The sequence below is a fragment of the Gymnoscopelus microlampas genome (assembly GCF_963454915.1).
Source record: "Gymnoscopelus microlampas genome assembly, chromosome: 23".
Classification (NCBI taxonomy): domain Eukaryota; kingdom Metazoa; phylum Chordata; class Actinopteri; order Myctophiformes; family Myctophidae; genus Gymnoscopelus; species Gymnoscopelus microlampas.
Window position 1 is genome coordinate 34,990,834 of NC_139960.1, and position 23,862 is coordinate 35,014,695.

Below are 23,862 nucleotides of genomic sequence, written 5' to 3' on the forward strand. Positions count from 1 at the left end.
GAGACCCCTGTAGTGATGCTCACCCTGGTAATGAATGGTGACACGCTAATCTGTGTCAGCCCTGATTGGCACTGCAGGTTTGATTAAACGCCCCGGTGAGCTGCATTGTGAGTAGAATGTATATTACCTGAGGCTGTGCGTGTGTGTGTGTGTGTGTGTGTGTGTGTGTATGCGCGTGCTCGTGCAAGCCCGGCTACAGCCCAGAAAGACGCAAACCGTGTCGGTCCTGCTGGTTTTCTTTTTTTGGTCCCCATTAACCCCGAGTCGCCCTCCCCTCCATTGCCACAATTCCACCTCTGTTCTCTCTCTTTTTCTTTTCTTTTTCCTCTTTTTTTTTTACCCTTCCTTCCCCATCCATCCGCCTTTCCTAACCCCAACCTCCCGGTTTCTTTATTTAGCTTCGGTGGGATGAATAATTGAATGTAATTGGTTGGTGTGACCCTGTCTTTTGTCGGGGGGCTGATGGGCAGGGCGGCCGGGCTCCGCGGAGGTGTCACTTGTTCCTCGTCTAGTAGAAGTCCCCTCCCTCCCCCTTGCTCGAGGAGCGCTAGCGGTTTAGCCTGCCTCGCTAGCGCCCGCGTACCTCCTCAAGTCAAACGGCTCCTGTAATACCCTGAGTTGTACTTGGACTTTTGATTGATTGAATACTTTATTAGTTACAAATGTCAACTGCACAGAGGGACAGTGACACTTGAGCTAAATGGATAACACAAAGTATTCATTTCATCAAAAGAGCATAGAATATTAACCCATTGAGACCTGGAACTGTGTCATTTTTTAATTTGAGCTAAAAAGCATTATTTTACATTTTTGGGCTATTCAAAAATAGCAGATCTACAAGCTCATAGCGCGGCACCGAGTGCCGCGCTACGAGCTTGTATATCTGCTATTTTTGAAAAATCATGAAAATGTGTGCAAATCTTTGAACATAATATATTTTTCAAGCGAACATTTTTAACTCAAATATTTGCTTCTGGGGGGGTCCCTGGAACAAAATATTTTGATGGGGGTCCGCGGCCAAATACATATTATTTTGGGGGTCCTTGACATGAAAAAGATTGATATAGAAACATACGTTTTTCAGAATACTGTTGGGATTTAGGAGACATGCAGAATCGGCTTCAGGTCTCAATGGGTTAATGGATTATGTCAGGGCATTCCACATTATGGTGGTCTGAGTAGTAGAATGAATATTTTCCCAAGTACCAGATCGTGGGGCGATCCCTCTGGTGTTGTGGCTGTGGGCTTCACTCACTTTGGAGAAGTACTGTAGTAGCCCACGGGTATGTGGGCCCTGTCCCTCTGAGTATCTTAAATACCAATCCCGTTGATATTTGCTTAACCCTGAATTGAAGCGAAAATAGCCGATCTGCAAGCTCACGGTGGCGGCGGGGATTCTATTACAGTATTGAGGTGTTCAAGGAGTTAAACTATGTCCACTTGCATTTCAAGTCCACATTGCAACTTTAACAAAGACGATGGTGAACGATATTTATCGGCAAAAGTAGCAGATCGACACGAGCTTTGCGGATCTGCTACTTTCGATGCCTTTGTGTGACGCTGGAGTGTGATCAAGTAGGGCGTTAATTTACGGGAAAAAAAGACAAAAAGTTAAAATAAGGAAATAAGAGGTTTCTGCCCCGACAGCAACCTTATCTGAACTCGAGCCGGCGTACGTGGTCTATGTATGAAACAGACCCAGAACCTGCGAAATCCATTAGAACGGCGCGGCACGGCTCACTTCAGTTCTCGCAGTCTGAAAAAGAGCTATTAGTTGCGCACGGGTGTCGCACAACTACGGGTCTAAATGAGGCTTAAACATCCTGCTACACGCACACATGCACCTCCTGTAGTAGTCAAATAGCTGCTCTAAATGTCTCGCTTACTCGCACACCTCTGAGAGGTAATTGAAATGTTGGCGTACTGAAAAGCCATATAAAAAAGAAAAGAGGGAGAAAAAAAATCCCTGGGCATAATTAGCGTGGCGCTAACGCTACAGCGCTACACTGCAGAGATGAGGAGGCGGGTGGCTGGGCTGGGTTGTTATTGAAACTACTTTCTAACCTAATTAGCGCTGTGATATCATGCAGTTAAATAATTAGCTCGAACCTAATTGGCCAATATTATTATCACTACGCTATTTTAAAGAAATAAATAAAAGGGATAATTCTGTCCTCTGCTGCGCTCTTCTTTCTCCCTCCCCCCTCTCTCTCTCTATCTCTCGCTCTCTCTCTCTCCCCCTCCCTCCTTGAGTAAATGCTTCCAAACCTCTTATAAAATGAGTATCTGTACTTTACTTGAGTATTTGTATTATTGGATACGTATGACTTTCACTCCACTAGCCTACATTTCTAAAACAAATAGCAGTATCGTACGTTTGACTCCACTACATTTCTATGAAGGGAAAAAGTACATTACGAATTAACCACTTATGCCCTGTTTCAAATACTGAAAATAGCAGATCTACAAGCTTACTTATAGATCTGCTATTCGCTAATGTATAGTTTGTGGAAACATTTTTGGAAAATCAAATCAAAATTTGAATACAGCAATGCATTGACATTCAAAATAAACTATACTTTGTTTTTATTTTTAATAAAGCGTTTTTAAAATCATGAAAAACATGTACTTTTAAACACTTACAAAAACAAGTACTCCAGAGACCGTTGTTGCAAGTGTAAATGATGCATTTATATAGCGCTTTTATCCAAAGAGCTTTACATAGATTGTGCATTACATTCACCCATTCACGGAGGAAACCATGCTAGGCATCAACCTGCTCATCTTGAGCAATTAGGGGTTCAGTGTCTTGCTCAAGGACAATTCGACACTAACACTGGGGGTGACCGGCATCGAACTGGGAACCTTGTGGTTCCCATCCGGCCACTCTACCCCTGAGCCACTGCCGCCCGTGCTCGTCTAAACGGGGCCTTATAGACTCAAGTCCCGGGGCTGAGTACCACCAGTTAGCTCCACACTGGCAAGTTGCAGCATGTCGATGCCTGTTCGCTGACCTCTGCCCTCAACGCTTGTCGTCGCCTTCTTCCTCCTCCTCTCTCTCTCCCCTCCTCCTCCTCCTCCTCCATCTGGAGTTCATTATCTAGCTTTCATCCTGGCTGTATCGTGTGTGTGTGTGCACGTGCGCTGATCAAACTTAAGGAACTGCAAGCTGCATACAAACACATCCTCTCGAGTGTGGCATGCAACTCACTTAAATTGCATATCTTCCTTTCTGTAAACACACATAAGGCATATGTGTGCGCACACACACACACACACACACACACACACACACACACATGTGCACGCGCGTGCACGCGCGTGCGCACACACACGGTCGTTTCTATTACATCTTTTCTTAATTGTAAGCCTTGTTTTTGTTTTTTTTCTTTGTACCATAAAGCAACCTTTTCCCTTGTGCAGACTATACTTAGGGGGGACGTTTGGCCCTCACAAGTATAGTAATACAACCACACACCCACACACACACACACACACACACACACACACACACACACACACACACACAGAGGCCAGGCACTGTGTACTGTTTGATATGTGGCCCGAGGCAAAGCACTCCCCCCTAATGAGTCTCCTGCCCTCGCTCGGAGAAGCCAACCTTGATGCAGGATATGACCTGCTTACACACACACACACACACACACACACACACACACACACACACACACACACACACACACACACACACACACAGCTGCTGGGAAAAAGGTTTGTTGGCTGGTAGAAGCATCGGGATGTTTTTGAACGTGTATTTATAATGGGATGTTTAGCCTGTGTGTGTGTGTGTGTGTGTGCGCGTGCGTGCGTGCTTTTTCTTGACACTCTCCTGTTATACCTGACATCCGGTTGACTCCCACAGATAATTGGACCGTTGTTGTATTCAGCGGTGTAAAGTAACTGAGTACATTTGCTCAGGCACTGTACTTAAGTACAATGTTGAGGTACTTTACTGGCGTATTTCCAATCTTCAATACTTGCACTTCTGCTCCATTACATCTCAGAGGCAAATATTGTACGTTGTACTCCACTACAATTATTTTAGTTACTATAGTTACTTTGTTGATTTTGATCATTACAAAACATACATTAACCAATTCAGCCCTTCAGCCATTTGAAAACAGACGATCTACAAGCTCACTTGTGAGCTTGTAGATTACAAGTGAGCTTGTAGATCTTTGTATATCTGCTATTTTTTAGACATTTGAAAACTCCTGAAAGGGGACATTCTGCATATTGAGTACTTTTACTTGTGGTCCTTTAAGTATACGTCGATGCCAACGCTTTGTGTGCTTTTACTCAAGTACATTTTGAATAACGGACTCTCACTTGTAACAGAGTATTTCTACTTTGCAGTATTGACACTTTTACTTGAAGCAGCTCTATGTACGTAACGTTCCTCTCCTACCCCGGATTTGAACCCGGTTTCCTGCTTAAGTGCTGACATGTTTTACCATTGAGCAACCCATTTGTATAAGTTATATTGTATTAACATACTCTACCATGCAGATTGGACAAAATTGGGGGTACCTGGGGGTCCCTAGCAAAATTAGTTAATAAAGCTTTACAATCATTTTAACCCAGTTATCCATAATTATTATAATTTGGCTATTCAAAAATAGCAGATCTACAAGCTCGTAGCGCGGCACCGAGTGCCGCGCTACGAGCTTGTAGATCTGCTATTTTCGAAAAATCTTGAACGTTTTTAGCAAATCTTTGAATATATATTTTTCAACCCATTAAAACCTGGAACACATCTGTGTCACTTTAGATTTCTTTGGCTATTCAAAAACAGCAGATCTACAAGCTCATAGCGCGGCACTCTCGGTGCCGCGCTATGAGCTTGTAGATCTGCTGTTTTTGAAAAATCTTGAACAATTCTTTTTTAGATTTTTTTCAAAAAACTGTTAGGGTTTAACATTTAGAAAAAAAGAAGCAAACATTTGTAACTCAAATATTTGCTTCTGGGGGGTCCCTGGAACAAAATATTTTGAGATGGGGGGGGGGGTCCGCGGCCAGATATATATATATATATATATATATCATTTTGGGGGTCCTTGACATGATAAAGTTTTGAGAACTACTGTTTTACAATACAGTGTCCCAGACTCCAGTCAGTGCAGTGAACTCCATGCTGCCAGTTTTTTTTTAGCTTCATCCCTCCCTGGGTTTTTCTGCGTGTGATGATGCTCGACGCCCCGCCGACGCCAGCCTTGACCTTTGTGATGCGTCGGGGGCTCTTTTTTTTTTTTTAATTGCGGCACTTGATGGGAAACGGATGCGGGGCTTGACCTTTTAATTTTCCCAGCGTGCTGACATTTGGCTCGGTCATGTGGGTGGATTAACCCCTTCAGACCGGGACCGCGTCTGTGTCATTTTTTAAGATGTCTGGCTGTTTAAAAAAAATAGCAGATTATACAAGCTCATAGCGCGGCACTCGGTGCCGCCTATGAGCTTGTAGATCTGCGATTTTTTTGAAAAATCGTGAAAATGTGTGCAAATCTTTGAATATATAATTTTTGAAAGTGAACATAAAATTTTACAAAGGTTCTCTTGCAAAAAATATACATTCAAAGATCACACATTTTCACAATTTTTCAAAAACAAATGCAGATCTACAAGCTCATAGCGCGGCACCGAGCTTGTAGATCTGCTATATTTTTTTGAATAGCCAAAGACATCTTAAAATGACAGGGATGCGCCGCCAGGATTGAAGGGGTTAAAAGGGCGATACAGTCGTATCGATGTAACGCTGATTGCACGCTTCATGTTCGTTCAGCGGGGCTGAAGGTGCAGGCTAGCGTAGTAGAGCTATCAATTATTTCCACAGCAATTGTTCTTTCATTTGCCTTTTGTCGATTAATCGAATAGTCGAAAAAAAGTGCAGTCTATATATAACGTTGCTGCCAGGCAGAAAATACAGTAAAATCTCCCTAGTTTTACTGTACTACTTGCTCTCTAAACAAACTAACCAATCAAACTTACTTGAACCTCTAGGTCATTGGTTCTCAAAGTGGGGTCCGGGGACCCCCGGCGGTCCTTTGGGAGGTACCGGGAGGTCCCCAGCAAAATAAGTTGATACAGCGTCACAATCGTTTGAACCACTTTAAACCATATTTCACAGTTTGGCTCTTCAAAAATAGCAGATCTACAAGCTCATAGCGCGGCACAGAGTGCGCCTGTAGATCTGCTATTTTTGAAAAATCATGAACATTTGCGCAAATCTTTGAACATATATGATATTTTTAAGCGAACATTTGTTACTCCAAATATTTGTTTCTGGGGGTCCCCAGAGCAATATTTTGAGATGGGGGGGGTCCGCGGCCAAATACATTTTGGGGGTCCTTGACATGAAAACGAAAATGAAAAAGTTTGAGAACCACTGCACTGGGTTTCCTGTGTTTATGCTCAGAGTTACAGGGAAGAATCTTTAACCCATTGATACCTGGAACGCATCTGTGTCACTTTAGATGTCTTTGGCTATTCAAAAATAGCAGATCTACAAGCTCATAGCGCGGCACCGAGTGCCGCGCTATGAGCTTGTAGATCTGCTATTTTTGAAAAATCGTGAAATTTTTTTTTTAATATTTTTTTGCAATTTTTTTTTAGGATTTTGATTTTTTTTAGACGCTGCCTCAGGTCTTAATGGGTTAAACAAAATGTACAGAAACACACCAGCTTGTTCCCACATGTCCCAGAAACGTAGACCTCGCATACTCTCCTGTTATTCCAATGTCCACTGACCTGTGTGTGTGTGTGTGTGTGTGTGTGTGTGTGTGTGTGTGTGTGTGTGTGTGTGTGTGTGTGTGTGTGTGTGTGTGTGTGTGTGTGTGTGTGTGTGTGTGTGTGTGTGTGTGTGTGTGTGTTTACTGCAGATCTGGGCCAACTACGAGGAGAAGCCGGTGGAGGGGACGGTTCACGTGCCGGAGGACAAAGAGCGCGTGGCAAACTACAAATCTGTCTACGTCACCGAGATCACGGACATGCTGCACATCTATGCCCAGGACGTAGAGAACGGTACCTGACAGACTCACACTCTCTGTGTGTGTGTGTGTGTGTGTGTGTGTGTGTGTGTGTGTGTGTGTGTGTGTGTGTGTGTGTGTGTGTGTGTGTGTGTGTGTGTGTGTGTGTGTGTGTGTGTGTGTGTACATTATCATTCGATACGAGAGCGCGGTCTAGCCAACACCAACTCAGAACTCCTGGATCGCTGCCCTCCACACTCTCCTATCTAGCATCAGGGTCTTGAGCTCACATTTCAGGTCTACAGCTCAACTAACGCTCCAAAGTAGCCTGACAGCGTGCCGTGGGTTCGAGTCCCGATCCCAAAGGCCTTTGCTGCATGTCACTCCCCCATCTCTCTCCCCTGTCAGACTACTGTCCAGTGGTGTAAAGTAACTAAGTACATTTGCTCAAGTACTGTACTTACATTATTTCCAATTGTCTATTCTTTTACTTCTACTCCACTACATCTCAGAGGAAAATATTGTACTTTTACTCCACTACAACTATTTGAAAAGTTTAGTTACTAGTTACTTTGCAGATATACATTATTACGTTATAGAAACATACGTTAAGCACTTTAGCCCTATTTTATACCTAGGTTATTTGAAAATAGCAGATCTACAAGCTCATAACGTGTCGCATCGCGACGCGTTGTGAGCTTGTAGATCTGCTATTTTTAAACATTTTAGTACTTTTACTTTTGGTACTTTAAGTACATTTTAATACCAATACTTTTGTACTTTTACTCAAGTAAATTTTTAATTCCGGACTTTTACTTAGAAACCGAGTACTTCTACATTGCAGTATTGATACTTTTACTTAAGTAAAACATTTGAGTACTTTTTCCACCACTACTATCCTATCAACAAAGGCATAAAAGCCACACAAAAAAAAAAAAAAAAAATACAGCAGATAAACAAAAAAACATGGCTGGCTAGTAAGTGACTCAGCTAGAGCTAATAATAACATTTATAATGGCTGTGTTTGATTTAGTTGTGCCTGGAGCCATTGGTGTGAGCCATTTGACACGGCTGAATCATATTCATTTGATTATAGCTGCAGCCGTATTGCTTTGAACTGTCTGTAAGGTCAGATTAAGGTCAGCCGCCATGTTTTTAATCTGCCCTAGTTTTGAACCTGAACTGGAAAAACAAGCATATTGTTGTTGTCGGGTGGAAAACCTCTTATATCCATATTCTAGGGATGTAAGGCATTAATTTACGGATAAACACAACAATTTAAAATACAGAGATGAGAGGTTTCTGTCCCGACAACGACAATAATACATCTGTACAGCATTGAAGTCGGATGGTCTTTATTACAAACGGTGGAAGTACTCAAGTACTGTACTAAAGTACCATTTTTAGGTATTTTTTACTTTACTGGAGTATTTCCAATTTCCAGTACTTTCACTTCTACTCCACTACATCTCGGAGGCAAATATTGTACTTTTACTCCACTACATTTACTTGAAAACTTTAGTTACTAGTTACTCTTCAGATATAAACTATGATATAATGAATCACACATTAACCACTTTAGCCCTATTTTATACATAGGCTATTTGAAAATATATTGCAGTATTGATACTTTTACTTAAGTAAAGAATTTGAGTACTTTTTCCACCACTGCTCACTATAGCTGTGATAAGGGTGCAAAAAGGAAAAAATAGTATGGATAAAATGAACGCATCTGTGTAACCACAGCTCATAGCACGGCGCCGCTCTCTGAGCTTGTAGATATGCTATTTTTGAAAAATTGTGAACATTTGTGCAAATCTTTGAATATACATATTTTTTTAAAGCAAAACATTTTTACTCCAATCTTTGCTTTTCTAAATCTTAACAGTATGTTGCTAGATCAGTGGTGCTCCAACTTTTCCAAAATGGTATGTATTTGGCCGCGGACCCCCCATTTCAAATTATCTTGTTCCAGGGACCCCCCAGAAGCAGAGATCGGAGTTAAAATGTTCGCTTTAAAACCTATACTATATTCAAAGATTTGCACAAATGTTCATGATTTTCAAAAAAATAAATACAAAAATGGCAGACTAAATGACACACTATGAGCTTGTATATCTGCTAATTGTTTTAATAGCCAAATAAATCAAAAAATGACACAGATGTGTTCCCGGTCTTACTGGATTAAGTGAAGACTGCCAGCTTGTGTTCAATTAAATCCACGGGAATGACTCCAAAAGGGCAGCACCCCAGACTCAAATGCAGAGGGCTCAAATGACTGTATGAGACAGAGAGCGCACCGTGGTGCTTCAGGGCTTTGGCTGCACATGAAAGACGCCAGCAGCATTTGACCCCCATGTTAGTCACATAAAAAAAACATCGGAAAACATTAAAGAGACGTTTTGACTTTGACACCGACAACACGACGGCTTAAATGGATAGTTCACCTCCAAAATGACTTTTCCTATCGATTGGTCACCACACGGAGACTTGAATTCATGGATATTTTGTGTGGCATTCCTAAGCCAATAATTTGATGACCGGCAACGGTTCCGGTAGGAAACACAACGTCTCCTTTGTGTCTCTCCTACCGGAGACACATTTTCGGCTACTCCTCTCTGTTTATGTGTAGCTGGCAGCTGCACAACAAAGTTGGGCGCACGTGGTCTCTAGCGTAGGTAGTCTCTTCTATTGTCTATAGCCTACACACCAATCTGCTGGTGACCTACTGCAGCTGGTGCAGCAGTTTGATTGGTTTCACAGAGTTTAACCGGAACGCTCGCCTTAAAATACACTCGTATTCTTGCATTCGTTTTACTGAGGTTAAGTTTAGGAATACGTTTAGGCATAGTTTTACTGAGGTTACATTTAGGAATACCTGGTGGCGACCCTTCCGAGGTCGTCGGATTTGCCCCGGGGGCGAGCGTGTTTTGGGGGGCGAGCGTTCTTGTATTCTCACAGAGCAGTGGGGGTGTAGTTCATTGTTAAAGGGCCATTTCACGCAGTCTGGCACGGAGCAGCGACGGAGCTCAGATCGACGAGAGTGGCCAATAAAATACACACATTGTGGAGGTACAACGTGTGTGTGTGGGTGGGTGGGATTGTCTCGGAGTCCTTCTTCCTTTGATGCGTTGCCTTCACAAAAACTATGGCTAAACCTAACCTCACAGAAACTAGACCTAACCTCACAGAAACTATGCCTAAACCTAACCTCACAGAAACTATGCCTAAACCTAACCTCACAGAAACTAGACCTAACCTCACAGAAACTATGCCTAAACCTAACCTCACAGAAACTAGACCTAACCTCACAGAAACTATGGCTAAACCTAACCTCACAGAAACTAGACCTAACCTCACAGAAACTATGCCAAACCTAACCTCACAGAAACTAGACCTAACCTCACAGAAACTAGACCTAACCTCACAGAAACTATGGCTAAACCTAACCTCACAGAAACTAGACCTATAACCTCACAGAAACTAGACCTAACCTCACAGAAACTAGACCTAACCTCACAGAAACTAGACCTAACCTCACAGAAACTATGCCTAAACCTAACCTCACAGAAACTATGCCTAAACTTAACCTCAAAACCAACTCTATGTCAGGGGACCTAGGCGTCATCACAAATCCACAAACGGGGGACTTGAAAATGCAGTGGGGACTTTTTTGTTTTCAAGTCCCCACTTTGCATGTGTGTGTTTGTACTGTATTTATGCATTTTTTTCCCGAAGGGAGTGGGCTAGGGTCAATTGCTCTCTACGCTGGTAAGTGATTAGATTGTCACACTGCTGGTTATTCCCAGCCTCAGACTGGCAGGACGTGAAGCCAAATTAATTAATTGTGTCATTAAGGCAAAAGAGGAAAAAAAAGCCCAGACTAAACTCAATTACATGGGTGATGCCAAAGTGGACTTTGCACTAGGGGTGCAAATGTGTATTTGATTAAACGAGTACGCAATCAATCATTTTGTAGGTAGGCATTTTATCCTACCCCACAACATACGTACATCGTCTCAGTCGCGGTGGAAACCTCACTATGTCCAAAACTGTTCCTTTTCAGGATTCAAATTCAAAAACAGCGAAGCTCGACAAGTTTCAAGCTTGTGGATCTGCTACTTTTTATGTTTCTGTGTGACGCTGTAGTCTGATCAAATAGGGCCTTAATTCACGAAAAAAGAGAGAAAAAAAAACATGGATATAAGGGGTTTCTGCCCGACATCAATGATAAGTCGATCATACCAATGATATTTGTGCCACGGGAGACATTACATTAACCCATTAAGACCTGAGGTGATTCTTAAAACTGTTTTCTAATTTTTTTGGGAAAAAAAAAAAATGCTCAAGATTTTTCAAAAATAGCAGATCTACAAGCTCATAGTGCGGCACTCGGTGCCGCGCTATGAGCTTGTAGATCTGCTATTTTTGAACAGCCAAAGAAATCTAAAGTGACACAGATGCGTTCCAGGTCTTAATAGGTTAAAGCTACAATCTGGAACTTAATAAGATTATATTTGAATTCATCTGCATAGTAGAGTATGTTAATACAACACAACTCGTACACCTGCAGTGGTTGGAGAAACATTCAGACCCTGGTGTTGGGTATAGGTACTTCAGCCTGAAGCTCCTCAGTGCAATAGCTCCCCCTGTGGCCAAGTGATGAATGGCATTGTGGTACTTTGACTTGGTTGTTGGGAGTTGATAAATGTCAACTATTATTTATATGCCAGGTAAGAGTTCACTCAACATGTCAAGTCAGACCCAACCCGGTGTCCGCCATCAGTTCTGATGACGGATACCGGGATTGTTCCGACACCCGGACTGATAACCGTTAAATTAAATGCAAGTCGATTTGAATTATATTCAATTCCGACATTCATTAATTCACTGTGTAGCCTCAATCATTTTGAGAAATAATAGAGTGTAGGTGTAATTGGGTAGACTTTTTTTTTTTATCACAGTAACTTTTAGGATCTCCAGGTATGGTACATGATACGATCATGCAAGAGTGACGTGTGTGTGTGTGTGTGTGTGTGTGTGTGTGTGTGTGCGTGTGCGTGTGCATGCGTGGTGTTATGCGTTTATCTGAGTCTACTTCAGATTAAATAAACTAAATAATTCCAGGTCGTGATTATACTTCCGCTGCGTGAATTACAGCTGATGCAATCCCAAAGGTTTCTAATCTAAAAAAAACATAACGGGGTTGAGCGTCTGGCATCGATATTTAGTTTATCGCCCGTTATTATTTCACAATCCATCTTGTTCTCCTTTGGTTTTAGTTACCAAACTAATAACATCTTATAATCACTGTGAAGAGACGTCATAAAACAAACCACAGTGAAGTTGACTTGACAGGAGAATAATATTATGTTTGGGGGATTACTTTGTTATGTAGGGGCCGATGTTGAACACAATAAGCCATTGGTTCTCAAAGTGGGGTCCGGGGACCCCCAGGGGTCCCCAGCAAAAGTGGTTAGTGTAGCATCGCGATCATCTTAACCACTTTATTCATTTATATGTTGGTTATTCAAAAATAGCAGATATACAAGCTCACAGCGTGTCATTTTGTGTCAGATGTTAGCTTTATATATATATATATATATATATATATATATATATAGCAACATAAGATGTCTGAAAACTCTTAGGAAACTCATCATTATGACATGTTCAACATTCTCTTGCGACAATAGCGGATCTACAAGATCAGCAACGGGGCCACCGCGACATGTTGTGACCTTGTAGATCTGCTATTTCATTCACTTTTTTTTGCGTGACTTTGATTCTGTGGGAGAAAAACAAAACAAAAACATGGGAGATACAAGGTTTTCTGCCCCGACAAGCGTCGTAACGTACCGTACACACACACAGCTTGATGGGAGGAGGAAGAGCAGCCATGCAAAGACAGCCGGGATTGTTGGTTTTTCGAGGTGAAAACTTGTCTCTCTCCCCTCCTCCACACCTTCACAGTGACAGACCGGGACGGTGTTGATTTATTCCTGTCATTCACTAGTAAAAACGAGCGGAACATTGTTCCCCGCTGGTGGGGGGTGTGGGTGGGGGGGGTAGAGGGGTAGTCTGCACCGTAGAGATAATTGACATTCATAAAGTCAGTCTGGTGTAGAGAAAAGGAGACATTTCTACAGCAGCCTCGGTATACCTTTTGTGTGGGAGCGCTTTAGCGTGAGGGGTGTTCCTGCACAATAGGATGTAAAACAAGAAAACGCGGAGAAGAGAAGAAGGAGGAAAAAAAAGCTCTACATCAGCGATTCACCAAAAACCTGCGGGCCGGGGCCCCGCCGATGGGCCGTGAGGATGTTTCAAGTGGGGCCTCTCCCAAATGATTGGCAAAACGCTAAGATTGTAATGATAATATGTGACTGCTGCTAGAAAAAAGTGCCACATGTCGCCTCTTGTGAAACAGTAGAAAACAGCAAAATAACTAAGATTCTAACATGAATATATATATATATATATGTTTACGTGTAAACAAAAATGTTAAATTAAAACCGGTATAGCATCTGTGACGCTTTAGATTTTAGCATTGGCTATTAAAAAAAAAGCAGATCTACAAGCTCACAGCGCGACACTTGTACATCTACTATTTTTCAACATTTTTGAAAAACTCTTGAAAGTGTTTGAACATGTTCTAATCATGTTGAATTTCTCTTCTGGGGGTCCCTGGCACAAAACATTTTCAGATGGGGGTGGGGGGGGGGCAAATCAAATACATATCAATTTGAGTATCGTTGTTAACACATTGTGTGCCAAAAACGGTCCGGGATGTTTTTGGCCCATTTTTCTTTTTATATATTTTTCCCACGTGGGGCGCTCTAACGAAACTTTTTTTAAACAGGTTACATCTAGTGCCAGCGCTTCTTAACGTTTACGCTGATCTGTTTTAGTGGTCCACGACGAGGACGCGGATGTAAACAAAGGGCGTGTGCGCGATGGTCGTGGGTCCCGTCTAACCTCTGGAACAATAACATTTCTAACGCGATCCGCCATTGCAGAGTGAAAATGGCGTCGTTAACACCACGGTAAAAAGATTATGGAGATTATAGGAACCTTTTCTCAAGATCCTATCATTGGAGTGGACGTGAGGTACGTGTTTTTTGGACTGGATTCACATCCGTCCATTCCATTTTACAGGGTCCGCGGATCATTCCTAAGTTGCGTTAGAGCGCCCCATGTGGGAAAAAAAAGGGGGAAAAAATAACACACGTAGATCTACTGTTATGGCACTCAATGTGTAAACAAATGCAGAAACCTCTTATATCCATGTTTAAACGTTTTGTGCTATTTTTGATTTTTAGTAACAGTTTTGGACGTATGGGGTTTCCACCCGACAGACAATATACAGTACATACATGCATGCATTGTACAGTACATGCACACACACACACACACACACACACACACACACACACACACACACACACACACACACACACACACACACACACACGTGCACTCCACTATTCCAGGAGGCCTGTAGGTGTAGCAGAGAGCAAGCAGAAGCAATCTTCTCCCCACAATCTTTGGATCTAAATCTGCTGCCCTCAGCCCTCTCCTAAGAGCTCCTCTCCTCCGAGGATGGAGTGATGTAACGGGGGACGACGTGACACTTTTTATCACCCGTCAACATCGCCCGTCACTTGCCTAAGCGACCACCATGTGCACGTGCGCTCACGTCATGTTCAGCTCCCCTATAGGATTAACCCATTAAGACCGGGAACGCATCCTGTGTCTTTTTTTTTTTTTTTCTTTGGCTATTCAAAAAAAATAGCAGATCTACAAGCTCGTAGCGCGGCACTCGGTGCCGCGCTACGAGCTTGTAGATTTGCTAATTTTTTTGAAAAATGGTGAACATCTGTGCAAATGTTTGAATGTATATATTTTTTTAAAGCGAACGTTTGTAACTCAAATCTTTGCCTCTGGGGGATTCTACAAAATGTCTTATGAATCCTAACAGTTTAAAAAAAAGAAACTTATGTTGATATAATCAGTGGTTCTCAAATTTGTTCATGTCAAGGACCCCCAAAATGTATTTGGCCGCGGACCCCCATTTCAAAATATTTTGTTCCATGAACGATTTGAGTTACAAATGTTCGCTTTAAAAAATATATATATATATATTCAAATTCTTGCACAGATTTTCACAATGGAAAAGAAATAGCAGTTCTACAAGTTTGTAGTGCCAAAAGAATAGCCAGAGAAATCTGAAAATGAGACCGATGCGTTCCCGGTCTTAATGGGTTAACGCGGTTCGGTGGCACCAACAACCATAAACCTCGGTTTACAAGAACACGCGGCGGACGCAGAGTTTGTTTTTCGTTTAGTTTTGCTTTTCGACGCACATGAAACGCACGAGAAGGGATGAAACGGTCGTCGTGTCTCGTTTGTTTACCATACATTATTTCCCAAAGAACGTCCCCCCCCTTTAAGTATCTTGTCACGGAGAGCAGGGGGACATCAAGGGACAAGATGTAAGTGTTTGCTTACTCTCCGAGAGCAGCATAAATGTTGTATTAACCATTTAAGACCTGAGGCCGATTCTACAAAATGTAGGAAAAAAAACAGTTTTTTGAAAAAACGTATGTTTATATATCAGTGGTTCCCAAACTTTTTCATGTCAAGGACCCCCAAAATTATATGTATTTGGTCGCGGACCCCCATCTCAAAATATGTTGTTCCAGGGACTCCCGGAAGCAAAGATTTGAGTTAAAAATGTTCGCTTGAAAAGAATATAAATACATGAATTTGCACACATTTTCTCGATTTTTCAAAAATAGCAGATCTACAAGCTCATAGCGCGGCACTCGGTGCCGCGCTATGAGCTTGTATATCTGCTATTTTTGAATAGCCAAAGTGTAAAATAATGCTTTTTAGCTCAAATCTAAAAATTACACAGATGCGTCCCAGGCCTTAATGGGTTAAAGAAATGGTACTGTGCACACGAGCTGCATTTTTCCTCTTTCTTTTTTTTTAATGGAACGTATTGCTGTACTGGGTGCATTCTGACAGGGAGCGCTGTGAGTTATTTAGTCTTCTCTCTCTTATGGAGCTGGGATTTCAGATGAACCAGCAAAAGTTGGAGTGTTTTTTTTTTCAGTTTTTAATTGGCCTGTGTTCTTCCATCAGGAGACGTGTCTGTGATGACTTCTATTACTTCCTTTTTTTTCCCCAAGTGGGTTTTTGTTGAGTTTTTTTTGTTTTGTTGTTTTGTCAGTCCTCACCTAAGTTCTATTATACTGCCTACACCTCTCTCTCTCTCTCTCTCTCTCTCTCTCTCTCTCTCTCTCTCTCTCTCTCTCTCTCTCTCTCTCTCTCTCTCTCTCTCTCTCTCTCTCTCTCTCTCTCTCTCTCTCTCTCTCTCTCTCTCTCTCTCTCTCTCTCTCTCTCTCTCTCCCCCCCCCCCCCCCCCCCCCCCCCCGCCGGACAATATTATTTAAATAATTGTCGTGAGCTTTTATATCTGCTGTTTTTGAATTACCGAGTGGTTAATGTGTGTTTTGAAACAATAACTTAAGCAAAGTAACCATTTTTTTTCCTTTTCTCTGAAGCAGGGGTCTTCAACAGGGGGTCCGGGACCCCTAGGGGGTCCTCAGAGCTACTATAGTGGGTCCGCCAAATGTTTGTGTGATAGGATTTCGTTTTTTTACATTAACCACTTGAACCCTAGAATTCCTTTTCTGAGGGGAACATTAGCCAAAAATAGCAGATCTAAGGCCTTGTAGATCTGCTATTTTCGGCAAAGAGGCTATAGGTGTATAGAGGGGAGAAAGAGCAGACTAAGTAAAAAAAAACTTTAATCTGAAACACTATTGTATACAATATAGAGTCGGGGGTCCCTGCTTCATCTCTCTCTCAGCTAGGGGGTCCTTGGCCTGAAAACGTTGAAGACCCCTGCTCTAAAGCAACAATCGATTGCCCTCTGAGATGTAGTGGAGTAGAAGTATATTGTTGTGTTAACGAAAATGTGAAATACTCCAGTAAAGTACAAAAATAACTCACAATTGTACTCACGTATAGTACTTGAGTTGATATACTTAATTACTTTCCACCACTTCGACTCTCTCGTCTCTCTCTCTCCCTCTCTCTCTCTCTCTCTCTCTCTCTCTCTCTCTCCCCCTCTCTCTCTCTCAGAGCTACATTATCGTACAGGGTCCTTGAAGAGCACTTCAAAGCGGTGTAAAAATCATACAAGCTGTGTGCTTTGCAGTATCATTAAAACATCCTGTCTCCCCCCCCGCCCCCCCCCCCCCCTCGCCCCAATTTCTCAAGTGCAGGAGTTTGTAGATGGAGATAGAGAGAGAGAGAGCGAGAGAGATAGAGATGGAGAGTTCAGAGCAGGACTTGAATTTCTTAGAAGTACTTTGAAGATTCCGTTTGAGGACACGCTTGTATTTTTTTTAAACATTTTTTACACGTCTTATGTAACCAGCAAATTAGTTACAATGTGTGGTGTTTCAGTATATGTGACATTCAATCTACATCACACATGGGCAACATACGGCCCGAGGGCCGGTCCGGGCCCTTTGACCATCTCAATCCGGCCCTTGAAGTCCTCAAACATAAACAAAATGTTCCCGCAAAACATCTACAAAGCACAAAGGCGGCATTTTGTTAATACTGTAGCTTTAAGGGAAATGAATTTAACTCAACTCTAATTTATAGTAATTAATGTGTTCCATTTGAGTACATACCTGCATTCCATTTGCACAGTATACTCAAATGTTAAATAATTTTAATGTAAAACAGACTGCCTTGGGCCCATATTTATAACATAGTGCAACATGTTTTGTAGTATTTTGTAGAAAAGTAACTAGTAACTAAAGTTTTCAAATAATTGTAGTGGAGTAAAAGTACAATATTTGCCTCTGAGATGTAGTGGAGTAAAAGTATTGGAAATTAGAAATACTCAAGTAAAGTACAAATACCTAAAAAGTGTACTTAAGTACTGTACTTAAGTAAATGTACTTAGTTACTTTCCAACACTGGATACATTACAATTTCAGGGCGTGTTAAATACAGGAGGAGACGAACAATGCAATCAAAGGCAACTGTGGTAGTAATTAACCTACATACTGTACACACCCACCAGATCTACAGGCTCAGGCTGCGTGGAGTGATGCCATATAGAGAGCTTGTAGATCTAGGGAAGAGCAAAGGGGGGCGGTAACGCCATGAAAATTTTTTTTCCAAATAAGGGCATTTAGGGTGGACAGGTTAAAGGGCCAACACTAAAAACTAAAAAAGTTCATGTGCAATACATTGCCATTCACAGCTAAATGGACCCATGAAAATGAAAAAATACAGATACAAAAACTATTGTAAAGCAGTCTGTCAACAACACACTCATGCAGTTTTAACATAATTCAGCCCTCTGCGTTTCATTTCAATTGGCCCTTCACTCACTTTATCAAAGTCTGTGATGTAGGTTTTGGGTGTGACATAGCGCGATGATGATGTGCGTCAAGGTGGAGAATCCATGTCCTCTACTGTCCGTCTATCCCTCTTCTTTCTTATCAGTTCGATCCCGGGGATATCGCTGTCAAATCCTATTTACTCAATAACATCCTCCAGTTAGGTGCACACGCTTAACCCCGCCCCGCAAAAAGAACTCTGCAAGGACACGACACACACACACACACACACACACACACACACACACACACACACACACACACACACACACACACACACACACACACACACACACACACACACACACACACACACACACCTTGAGATGCAGCATAGATAGTACAACATTATCCCGTCCCACCTGTGATAACACCTGCCAATTTCACTCGGCTTCTTTTCCTCCTAAAGCGTGATTTATACTTAGTTGCGCACCGGTGTCGAGCCGTGCATTTACTTAAGTACTGTACTTAAGTACGTTTTGAGGTACTTTTACTTTACTGTAAAACAGTAAAACAGTAAATTGTCTATACATTTTCTTCTACTCCACTACATCTCGGAGGCAAATATTGTATTTTTACTCCACTACAAGTATTTGAAAACTTTAGTTACTAGTTACTTTGCACATATACATTATAAAACACACATTAACCACTTTAGCCCTATTTTATACCAGGCTATTTGAAAATAGCCGATCTACAATCCGATCTACAATCTACAACGCGTCGCGTGGCAACACGTTGTGAGCTTGTAGATCTGCTATTTTCAAAATGTGTTGTACTTTTACTTTTGGTACTTTAAGTACATTTTGATACCAATACTTTTGTACTTTTACTCAAGTCAATTTTTAATTCTGGGCTTTACTTGTAAACGAGTACTTCTACATCGCAGTATTGATACTTTTACTTAAGTCAAACATTTCTTTATGAGTACATTTTGCACCACTGGCCGCGACGCGTGGTGAGGGGGTTCTAGGGGGTTAAAGGGCATAGTCGTGTTAGTTTTGGCAGCCGCCACCTCCTCTCCATTTACCAACTTACACACACACAGGGCACAGGGAGACTCCTTGGCCAACCTTGGCGCACGGTCGGTGGAGGGCGAGGCTAACTAGCTTTTCCTCGACCTTCCCTGGCCCGCATAGTCTAGCTAATTATACAGGAAAAACAAACACACACACACACACACACACACACACACACACACACACACACACACACACACACAATCCATGTGACTTGGTCTTGGTCTGGGACGAGAGCCAAGCCGAAACAACGAGAGTTCTTAGAAAGGGGACTTGAGTTGCAGCAATAGAAAGCTGTATTATTGTGAAGGGTGGTTTGTACTTTGACAGTGTAATCATGCGAGGCACTTTGAGCTTCTTGGTATAACCCATTATGACCGGGAAAGCCTCTTGTGTCATTTTAGATTTTAACCACTTTAACCATCATGTTATACTTGTGCTATAACATGATTGTTACATTTTCCAAATCTTGTTAATCTGCGCATTTTTATTTTATTTTTTATTTTATTATTTTTATTATTATTATTATTATTATTTTGTTTTTTTAAGTGAACATTTTGAACTCAAATTTGCTGCTGGGAGTCCCTGGAACAAAGTATTTTGAGATGGGGTTCGGCGGCCAAATACATATAATTTTGGGGTTCCTTGACATGGAAAAAGTGTGAGCACCACCATAAAGCAACAACTGTTAGGATTTAGAAGACATTTTGTAGAATCGGCCTCAGGTCTTAATGGAATAAATTCCCACTTCTGGTTCGTGAAAGGGAAACGATCACTGTTGTAATGTGGTTAGATGAGGTGTAATACCGTTTTTTTTTCCCCTTTTTCGCTGAAATAGTTTTCGCCGACAATCAGCTGAATTGTGATTAGCTCGACTGGAGCCCGAACGGAATTTGAATTGTATTACTGGCTGCGCAGCCCTACACACAAGTGAATCACAGATCTCTCAATTGGTTCCATCCAAACTCATCTAATAATAGCTCGTGTTCACTCTGAAATTGGGCACAGTAGAGCTGAGTTGACTGACTCTGTCTGCACCTGTTCCAGTCTTTTTCCCCGCACACCAAATCCCTTTGCCGAAAGATGTCAGATCTACAAGCTCACAAGGTGACACGTTGTGAAAATGTAGATCTGTTGTGTTTTTTTGTGAATCTCCACTCCCCCCCCCCATAATTGGGATGCTAGGGTGTGAGTGTTTAAAGGTAGGGTAAGTGATATTTTTGGCTTAAAACAAAAAGTATTTTGTTAAAAGGTTAAAATACTATATTCTGATAGTACTCATTGCTATAGAGTGTTTGTTCAGTAACAGATGTCTCCCCGTCTCTCCAGCTCTTTAATAAACAGAAAATACATTTTTCGGTAGGTGTCAAAATCTCAGCCAATCAGGAGAAAGTACCCATTTTTAAGCTTAATTTGTATAGTGTTCCAGTTCCAATTTTGTCTGCTCATTTCTTAGTGTCATCACTTTCAATTTCACTTGTTTAATCTATATCCTGATTGAGTTCTCTATCCTGATTGGATAAAATTGGAAATGAAACTGAAACGAAAATGCATTTTCTGTTTTATAAAGAGCTGGAGAGACAAGGAGACTCCTGTTACTGAACAAACACTCTATAGCAATGAGTACTATCAGAATATAGAGCTATTTAACACTTATTTTAACCAAAGAAAATCACTTACCCTACCTTTAATTCATTTCAACCATGAGTGCATGCACTCTTAGCACACACGCACACACACACACACACACACACACACACACACACACACACACACACACACACACACACACACACACACACACACACACACACAGAGAGAGAGAGAGAGCCTGCTATGTGATTATCTCGGGCCTGTGTTATCTCCTAAATGATTCTCAAACACTGTGGGGAGAAATGCATAGTTGGTAATATCTTTTATTCTCCAGGGGTTCTCTCTGGTGCTCTAATTCACAGCTTTTTCTCCTCCATGTTTTAATTATTCACATTTAATTACTCTTAAATGTGAGTTCTTTTTTTTTTCTTTTTTTTGCCCTTATGGATGGCGTTGGTTGTGGGTGTGTGAGCTTGTGATTAAATTGATTTTTTTCGCTAGTCAGCAGGAAGTGTTTGGGATTGTAGGTTCCTTCTCTTTCAATTCTCACCCCTCCACCCCCCCAGGCTCTTTATCTATCTCTTTCTGTTCATCTCCTCCTTAATTCTCGCACATTCTCTCTCCCCTCCCACATGCTTTCTCCTAACTAACTGCTATATCTCTCTCCACCCTTTTCCTCTCTCTCTCTCTCTCTCTCTCTCTGTGTACATTTTCTCTCTCTTCCTCCCGAGGCTGTGTGTAATTACTGTCACAGGGGGACCTGCAAAGATCTGCGCGACCTTGGACACGCTAAAAGACAAGAGGCCTCTCCAAGCGCACAGTGTGGTGGTGTTGTTGTTGTTCTCCTCGCACAGCTCGCCGCTTTGCTAGCGATTTTCCGAGACCGGCGTATTTCCAGCCCTGCTAAACGTATCGTTTTAGAGAAAGGACCTAATGAGTGAGAGGCTCGATGCTTGAAGGTTGGGACGCGGCGCCGCTTGCCTCTCCCGGCGCTTTTGCCCGATTAAACCATTAAGACCTGAGGCCGATTAAAAAAATAAAAAATCCAAATCCTAACGTTTAAAAAAATATATGTATTCAAAGATTTTCACCATTTTTCACCATTTTTCAAAAATAGCAGATCTACAAGCTCATAGCGCGGCACCGAGTGCCGCGCTATGAGCTTGTAGATCTGCTATTTTTGAATAGCCAAAGAAATCAAAAAATGACACAGACGCGTTCCCGGTTTAAATGGGTTGACGAAACCCTCCCCCCCCTCCCTCAAGTTATGCTAAGACGCGCTAGTTCGGGGGAGGGAAGCCCAGCAGGGATATTAGTTAGGGATGCTCCGATTTTTTCATTTTTTCAGACCGAGTACCTGTACTTCATTTTTAGTACTCGCCGATACCAAGTACCGATACGAGTCCTTTTTGTTTTGGTTGAGTAACTACTTATTTGACCCCCTTTCTCCCCAATTTCATTTCATTGTTATGCCTTGTACTTGATACTGTAGTGTTCAATTACCGCAATAATGAGTAGGGCTGGGTATCGCCTGCAACCTCACGATACGATACGTATGACGATACAGAGGCCATGATACCATACATATCGGGATATACGTTGATATAAATTGCGTTAATACGTTTCTGTTGACTTGGTTAATAGCATATTTCTGTAGAAGCAGAATCAACAATATTCAATTTAGGCAAAATTATTGGGAGGAGAAGAGAGAGAGTGAGGACGTGTGTTTTTGGCTACTAGCTGCACTGATCCATTCTGGCCAGTGTTGCCAAATCTGTTTATTATAAGTGACTTTTGTATTGTTTCTCTGCAAAGTATACATTGTACATATTGGGGGTCCTTGTTCTTCGCATGAAAATGTTTGAGAACCACTGCTCTAACACAATATTAGACAAAAAGGTTTGTCTGACCTGACCTACAGTAGTTGCTTATTTTGGGCTTCTTTTTATAGACCTGGTTGCTTGTTTCTCTCGCAACAGAATCTGTCAACACTTCTGGCTACTGGCTATCGAAGCTAGCTGGCTCCAAAGCCGGCTCCGTTTGTGCACTGACTGGGACGGTGGATAGAACTTTCTGTTACAGTAAAATCCATCTAAAAGTACCACCAACTGGTATCGGTCAGAGTATCGGGCCCGATTCCGAAACCGGTAACGGAGCAACCCTAATATTAGTCGTTGCGCGTACGAGCTGGGGGCGGCACCAGGGTTGCCAGATCTGCTTATTATAATTTCCGTGCAAGATTTTATTTGAAAATAGCCGATCTACAAGCTCACAACGCGTCGCATCGCGACGCGTTGTGAGCTTGTGAGATCTGCTATTTTCAAATAGCTGATGTATATGTTAAAGTGCTCATGTATGGCCCATAGTCGCTTCTTTTGGGCTGGTTTTCCTAGACCTGGTTGCTTGTTTCTCTCGCAGAATCTGGCAACACTGGGCGGCACAGAAATGTGTGGGGGGAGGAATTAATTGGCATAACCACTAAATTGGGGAGAAAAAAAAGGGGGGGGGGGGAATAATTGGCTACTCTAAATATATATATATATATATATATTTTTTAATTCCCCCACTGCCAAGTTCTCGGAATCGTCCTTCTCCGTTGGCTGACCGGCGTCGCAAACGGCACGACGTCCTCTCTCTCACCCCCGAGTCATTCCAGGGTAACATCCCGTCTCTCACTAGCCTACTGGCAGACGTACAGAGCCCCCCCCGCCCCCCCCCAACCCAAACAGGTGCCATTCTGTCTACATTATTCACATTCTACCTTTTACACTCAGCAGCTGTTCCTCACCTAATGACGCTGGACCCCACCGTCCATGGAACCAGACACACAGGGAGCTC

The 23,862-nt window shown here is 42.1% G+C and overlaps 1 protein-coding gene across 1 annotated transcript in view; it reads left to right on the forward strand.

Moving 5' to 3' along the window:
* Positions 1 to 23,862, forward strand: part of snd1 (staphylococcal nuclease and tudor domain containing 1) — a 390,687-nt gene that overhangs the window by 290,747 nt on the left and 76,078 nt on the right. The window contains exon 18 of the mRNA XM_084049382.1: positions 6,894 to 7,035. Within this exon, the coding sequence (XP_083905508.1) occupies positions 6,894 to 7,035 (142 nt within the window). The remainder of the gene's footprint in view (positions 1 to 6,893; positions 7,036 to 23,862) is intronic.